Source organism: Gavialis gangeticus, unplaced genomic scaffold (assembly GCF_001723915.1).
Source record: "Gavialis gangeticus isolate Ggan-Ray unplaced genomic scaffold, GavGan_comp1, whole genome shotgun sequence".
Taxonomy (NCBI): Eukaryota; Metazoa; Chordata; order Crocodylia; family Gavialidae; genus Gavialis; species Gavialis gangeticus.
In genome coordinates, this window is record NW_017729032.1 from 255,597,694 (window position 1) to 255,605,152 (window position 7,459).

Sequence of the window (7,459 nt, forward strand, 5' to 3'; positions counted from 1 at the left end):
TATAAACTGCTAACAAGCTAGAAGAGAGCTATCTTCTCCATTTCTGAATTCAGTACAGAGACTATTACAACTGCTCTCACAAATGAGTAGTTAAAAGGTTACACTATCACTGCATTAACCAAGTAGGAAGAATAGAGCATGCAAAGGAGAATTTGAGCCTGGACTTCTTTACCACAATAAACAGTGGCAACTAATTCTAGATACAAGTCAAATTCAGAGCCACTGCAACTTTACTCAAGAGAACAGAGATGCTGCTGCTTATACACAGAGCTAAATAAGGCCTAACAAGTGGAGCTCACCTGCCTCTTGCCTTTGGCCCCAACCTGTAACCCAGCACTTCTCACCCCCATGTGCTTTATGTGAAAGAGGAGGTATGCAGATGGGCTGAATGACATGTCTCAGTGTGTCAGGCCAAGGTATGCTTAACTGTAGCAGTGCAATATCATAGTCATAGTTTCTGCTGTTGTAGTATTCATGGACAATGATTCGTCTGACTGAAGACATAAACTTGGCCTTCCCTTGAGTGCGCATCCCCAAGTGTGCAGTCCAAGCTCTAGGATCAGATAATCTAATTGAGAAGAGAGCAATACACCATTGACATTTAGGATAACTTTTTAGGGAACACGTCCATAGCACAATGGTAAAACCAACACGTTAAAAAAGACAATGGACTTCGAGCAGGAGGGAACCAAAGAAGAGGCTGCATGACAGCCTATAAAACTTTTTTTTAATTTGTCATATCATCTTGCCTACTGCTGTTGGCAGGAGTCACCAATACTACCCAATAGATGCTTGCTTGTATTTCAAAGTTAAACTTCCCAGGGGTCTGTGTTTAAAGATGTTTTGAAAAGCTTGAACCCAGGGGAAAAAGTAAAGTTTTTCTACATATGTGAATTAAGATATAAAAAAGAAATATTTTCTCTAATATTATGTTGGCTGAAACAGGTCATTTAATTTTCAGAGTTAAATGAAGTGAAATGATATCAGAGGATGCAATTAAACCATTGGGTGCTACATTACCACCACATGCAGAGGTGCTAAGAACAGTTTGAGTGCATTAAGTAGAAATCATTATTTACCTGGTCCCCTGAAAACAATGAGCTGCAGACACAAGCCATTCCCTTGCTATCACTGAAGCCCCACAATGAGGAACTCCCACAAAATGGAGACCGACTTGCCAAGGCCATTCACCTTCTTCTGTGTCAGCGCCTCCTATGATTCGATGGACATGGACATGACTGCTTCTGCTGCTGCCACAGCCTGAAAGAGAATGTTTAGGCTTATTTTATTTCTAGTGCTATCACAGTGATCATGGGTTAGGCTGCCTTCTATAAGCAGAGAAAGAAAAAAAATCCCCCACCCTTTAAAAACATTATGAATGCTTTTACTGAAAACCTTTCAAAGGAGGCAGAAGTCTTAGATTTGTTTTATCACTACTTGGGAACCAAAAATGAGGTTAGTACATTGGCATGGAAGTGTGGGAAATCCAGGTTCTTTTCACAGTTCTGGCACAGACTATGGGCAAGTCACTCGCACACAGTTGCCCTTGATCAAACTCCATGTGGCCATACTTGGTCTGGAACAAAAGTGCCCATGCTGGAGTTGGGTCAGGAGCAGCTCATGTGCTTAAAAGTTCATGTTAATTCACTTCAAATTCTAAGCCTTTATCTTCTGTGGCCTAATTTGATGTCCATGAAGCATCCTTATTTCAATGTTGGAAGGATTCACTAAATATATAAAACAGAGAGAAAAATATAAAACCCTCATACCCATTCAAGTGCTTCAACCCCTGAACTAAAATGATGCCTCTGGAGAGAAAAAAAAACAGTTCAGCATCACTATACTTTAATTCTTGCTCCAATATATTCAAAAAATGAATCATTGACAGTTAAAGCTGCATGATTTGGATACTTAATCATTTGGGCCCAATGATTTGAAGTAAACCCAGAGCCTGAAATTTCAGTGTTGTTAACTCACAAATTGCTGGCACCATGATTTTCACTCCCTGCTACAGTTTTATTACACAAAAATATCATCCAGAAATTTAGCAGGTAAGGGAGAGAGATCCCTCAACAGGAACTTCCTCAAGCTCATTTCAGAAACAACTGGGACTAAAACTTAAGGATGTGAAACAGTGTAATCTACATGGTTTTTGTACATGTATGTAAATTACACCAGCATAAGGAATGGACAGATAAACAGTTATCCTGGAGTAGTAGCCACAGTAAGCTCAAATGCAGTATTAGATAGAAGGAGGAAATAATACACTATTTGGACTGAGCAAACAAATTTCCTCTGGTAGCCATGGACACATGACATCTAAGCCAGCATATTTTTGGCTGATACTTTTTCCTTAGTTCCATGGGTTTACTCCTCTTTTTTGCTGGTGTAAAGGTAGTTTACATTGGTGTAAATCAGTATCCATTCTTAGTTTAAGAACAACAGAGCAAAGTCTCATCCATTTTTCTGCCATTATTCAGATAGAACCTGTTACACATGTAGTATCCCTTTTTCGTGATCCTTACTAGCTTAATCACATGTAGGAGTAAGTGGTGAATCTGGCACTATTTACAGTTCAAGAGCTCTGGTTCTTTACCTAAGATGATACAGGTTCATGCTTTCACATTCATAGATATTGGAGTTGTCTGTACAAACTGGGCTCAATAGCAACTTTGATGATGCTATGTGTAACTGCTAGACCATACTGAACCCAGAACCAGAGAGAAATGTAGCAGGCAAAGAGCTTAGGTTGAGTCCCAGGCTTGAGATCCTGCTGTTTTGATTGGTGGAGCCCATCCACCAATCAGGAGGCAGCAAGAGAAATAAAGGCATGCCCCTTTCCTGAGGGGAGGGGTAGAAGAGCTCTCTTAGACCTGATTGAAGACTGCAAACTGTCAGGTCCGGAAGACTTCAGGGGCGGAGACCTGGAGCGTATAAAAGGAGCTGTGTGCCCAGCACAGGGGGCAGATGCGGTGAGGGACTCAAGAAGAGCGGAGCCAAGAAAAGCTAGGAAGCTCTCCCCCAGTGGGCAATAGGCCAAGGCTCCTGAACCTGCCACTGGAGGAGCAGCCTTGGGAGCAGTGTGAGACTGCTCCGGCTGTTGATGGCACACAAAGACAGTGCACCAAGACCCAGCCCTGACAGCGGTGTGAGATCGCTTGGGCCCATCACGGTGAGCTGTTCAGTGCATGGACCCCAGGCTTTGGGAGCTGCAAGGATGGCTTGAGCCTGCAACCCCAGCAGGGCCAGCGGGCCACACAGTGCATGGAGCAGTGCAAGCCCCATCTCCCGGCAGGCAGCCAGGTCTCATGGTGCACAGGGTGGCACACGGGCCCAATTCTTGGGAGCCAGGGAGCAGTGGAGGCTGCTTGGGTTAGCCACCCCGCATGAGGACAGCTGGCTGGAGCCTGAAGGGCCCAGCCTGTCCTAAAAGAGCCCTCGGTGCTGAAGCCAGGGCACAGGGAAATAGTAGTGCTGGAGCATGAGTCCCAGCACCCAGGAGCAAGCAGCAGTGGTGCAGAAGCTGACAGGTGCTGAGCAGGGCACAGGATGGGGAGGAGCCCAGTCATTTGGGAGAGGCCTGGAGAGGTGCTCCAGCAGAGGAGACCTCATTGAGCTGCGCCCTGACCCCCGCCACCTGAGGGAGTGAGTCACTGGGTCTTGGGTCCCTCAGGGGAAAGACATTTGGTGTTGGCAAACCCAGAGAAGGGGCTGGGTGAGCAGCCCTCTACCTACTCAAGGCCCTAAGGGGAGGGACCCCTGGTGCTTCCTGGACACCCCCCAAGGGACCCCATTGGAAGGAGGACTCTCTCTTGCCATGGGTCAGGGACTATATTAAGGAGTTGGTGTTATTAAGATTGTTCCTGTTTGCGCCTTATATTTTGTAATTGAAATGTTGTATTGTGATGTTGTATTGTGTTGATGCTGCTGAAATTCCTTTATTGTGATGGGTAGATATTTAGGGTTTGAACTTGGTTGTTGGTTAATGTTCACTGTGTAAGTATATGTATATGATATTTTGTTTTATGATTATGTACATTATAACTCAATACACTGTATATAGTTAAGAACTTTGGGCTTGAGCTAACTCTATAGAGAAAAGAGGGATCTGCATCCCTCTCACAGCACCCCTTCCTGCCTACTCATCCCATCCAATCGAGAATAGGGCACACCCTTGGGTGTCCCCAAGTTACAGAAACAACAGAAACCTGATAACCAGCATTGCATTGCCACTTCCAAACATATGCATTACACTGATATTGCACATTGTTTCTCTGTCCAAAGGCTGAGCCACATAAGGGATCAGAATATTTGAGGTAATAAAACTTAACTTTCCAGAAAGCAAGGTCTCATTCTCAAGAACCTAACTCTGGTATACATGGGGGACAAGACACTTCAAGCTATTGCCAGTGAGCTACACAATCTCACGAGTATGCTGGCCAGTCTGAATCCAGCCATGTTTAGCAGGGACTAAAGGCTTGTCTACCCTACCATCTCTCCCAGCATAGTCCTCCAGGGGAGACACTGTGTGCAACAGCTAAAGCAGGGTGGGCAATTCTTTGGCAGGTCACTTAAGGAGTTTTGGTGAGCTGTTGTGGGCCAGGGGTGCAGGAAACCCATGACAATTGATCCTATCTGGCCTCAGGTCCATCTGTCCTGCACCCACTGCTGGGCTTACTAGATGGAACAGGTGAGTGGAGAAACCATCCCAGGAACCTCACAGGCAAGACATACTTGACTGGGTGGATGGGATGGGGCCACAGATGGGCAGGGATAAGTGTCCAAGAGTGTGATGGGTGGCAGGGCTGGGGCTAGTGCTGGGATTGTGGGCCAGTGACAGCATGGGAGCCAGGGCCTGGAGCAAAGCAAGAAATCTGCTTCCTGCCTGTCCCTGCCCTTGGAACCAGTGCCTGTTGCAGGGACGTGCAGAAAGTGGATCACACGTCTAGCCTGGGCCCCAGCCCCACACTGTCACTGCCCAGTCATCCCGGCCCTAGACCCACTCACCTGTTCCTCTCCTGGACACCACTCTCTGCCCACCCATGGCCCCATCCCATCTCACCAGGCCAACCGAGCACTCCCTGCCTGCTGGGATCCCAAGCCACTCTCCATAGAGACCATGTCCACTCACCCACTCTGTCGGGTGCCCCCGGCAGTGAGTGTAGGGCAGATGGGCTAGGGTGCTTGAGCAGCAGGGTCATATTTGGTAGCATAATTCAGACAGACTGGCAGCAGCAGATGGGGAGAGTGAGCCACTACTGTGGGGGCTACCTGGAAGCCACCCCCTGCCTGCCATGGCGCCCCTGTCTGCCACATGCCTGGGGGCAGCAGGACTGGTTGCATGCACCATAACCCAAGCTGCCCCACTGTGCCTGGGCTTGGCAGGGCCAAGGGACCTGCCACAGGCTAAACAGAATCTCTGGGCAGGTTGGAACCAGCCCACAGGCCAGATTTTGCCCACCCCTGAGCTAGAGACATGCCATGGTACCATGTCTGGCACAGTTGTATCTGCACTCAGGTATTTTTTAGCAAAGCTGTATCAGCTAGATTTTTCACACTCCTGGTAAACAGTTTTATTTGTTAATACCTTGGCACATATAGATGAAGACCATAGGCTTTTACTATGTCATGGAAATTTGGTTGCTGGTCCCTATGTAAAATGAGTGCTAGCTAATCTAATTCTCAGCTCCCATGTGATAAACTCACCCTCATGCTTCCCATCAGAATAGAAGCTCTTCAGGGCAAGGACCACTTCTCACCACATGTTTGTACAGCACACAACCAGAGATCCAAGGATCAGCTGGGGCCTGCAGTTTTGCAGGCAATAAATCTCACTTATTATAAAGCAACAGCAGTTGGCAGCATGGTCACATTCACTGAGGAAGAGGGCTAGGAGCAGGGCAGGGGGCACACAAGTTTAAAAATCATAAAGACCCAAATCATGATTCTGGTATCCAACCAGCAGTTTCAGCAAGACATAAGAATACTAGGATTTGTGAGAAGATTTGCAAATTAATTGATTAACTACTAAACATCACTGTTGAACTAACCCTTATCCTCTGGTGCTTGCCTATAACTCTTTTAAAATATGAGGCTTGAAACAGAAATGTAGGTTGAGTTACAGCTCCCCAAAAGAAAAACTTTTGATAAAAGCATCATACCAAGTATGCACTGATCTTTATGCATTAGCTCACTGGTATCACAGTCACAACACTTCTCAGTCCCATCAAGACATTAATCCTCTGTGGACACACATAGCAATGAGAAGAAAGTATATACACATGAAAGGCATATCCTGATGAGTACATATTTGTAGTTCATGGCACCTCAAACCTGTTTGTGGCACCACAAACCACACACATGCAATTGTGTGCCACACTGCAAATTTGCAGCACATTGTCAAAATTTGATACTGGGATGTCCCAGTTTTAAAAACTGCCACAAAAAGTGGTGTGGTGCACGCAACAGCGTGCACTGCCAGAAATGGAGCCTGACTGTCCAGAGCCACACTTTGGCTGTTGGCCAGGATTTGTGTGGCCAGATCAGTGCCACTGCTGCCCTGGGAGGCCTCCAGGACCTTAGGGAAGGCTACTGAGGCCAGCATAGGTGCTGGCCCCAGCCTTCCCTTCCCTTCCCTACCCCACTAATGGCCCCAATTTGGCATGCACTAGAGCATGCCCTGGGGCACAAGGGTGCGGTTATTTTGGTGCCCCTGGAAACGCATGTCTCTGCATGTGGGGATGCACCCTAAATGGGAAAGGAGAGCAGTGTAATTTAAATGCAAAACCTGATGCATGAAGTTTAAGGTTAGAGAGAGATACTTACTGCAGTTGTTTTCATCACTTTGATCAATACAATCCACTGTCCCATCACATTTTGCATTTCGCTTTCTAATGCAAATGTTATTGCTGCACTTAAAAGTATACTTGGTACAAGGAATACCTGCAAAACCAAAAAAGGCTCTATGATTAATGAGTTGTCTACACCTGAAAAGGTAGATCCTTGCCCTCTGAGCTCTTTTTTCTAAGGACACAAAAGCTTCTACTGGATAACATTGCTTTTAACCTCACAGTATTTAAAATGGTTCCCTCTACTGAGCAACTATAACTGCATCTTTACTACACCTTTGACCAAACCAGCTACATTACGCTGTCCCTTCGCCTCTCTGTCCTAATCAACCAACAAAACTTGGACCAAACCTTTATAAGGCCGCATAAAGTGGCAATTACATAAGAATATTTATTATAGGAAGTACAGCTTAGACAAAGAAAAGCACCTAGAATAATTTCAAATAAGCTGCCCTTGCATTTCCCATGTCCAGGTCATCTTGACTATAGTTTGGGGGTGGCCAGAGTTACTCAGCCTAGGAGCCACATTCAATCCTCCACTGAAGTTCAAGAGCTGGAGAGCAGGGGGGGCAAGGTGGGGGGGGGGGGGGGGGAATAGCAACCCAGGGGGA

The 7,459-nt window shown here is 46.3% G+C and overlaps 1 protein-coding gene across 1 annotated transcript in view; it reads right to left on the minus strand.

Annotated features, from left to right (window-relative positions):
• Nucleotides 1-7,459, minus strand: part of TMPRSS7 (transmembrane protease, serine 7) — a 63,534-nt gene that overhangs the window by 10,245 nt on the left and 45,830 nt on the right. The window contains exons 14-16 of the mRNA XM_019523912.1: nt 6,826-6,942; nt 1,080-1,260; nt 300-568 (exon numbers count right to left, since the gene is read on the minus strand). Coding sequence (XP_019379457.1) covers nt 300-568; nt 1,080-1,260; nt 6,826-6,942 — 567 coding nt within the window. The remainder of the gene's footprint in view (nt 1-299; nt 569-1,079; nt 1,261-6,825; nt 6,943-7,459) is intronic.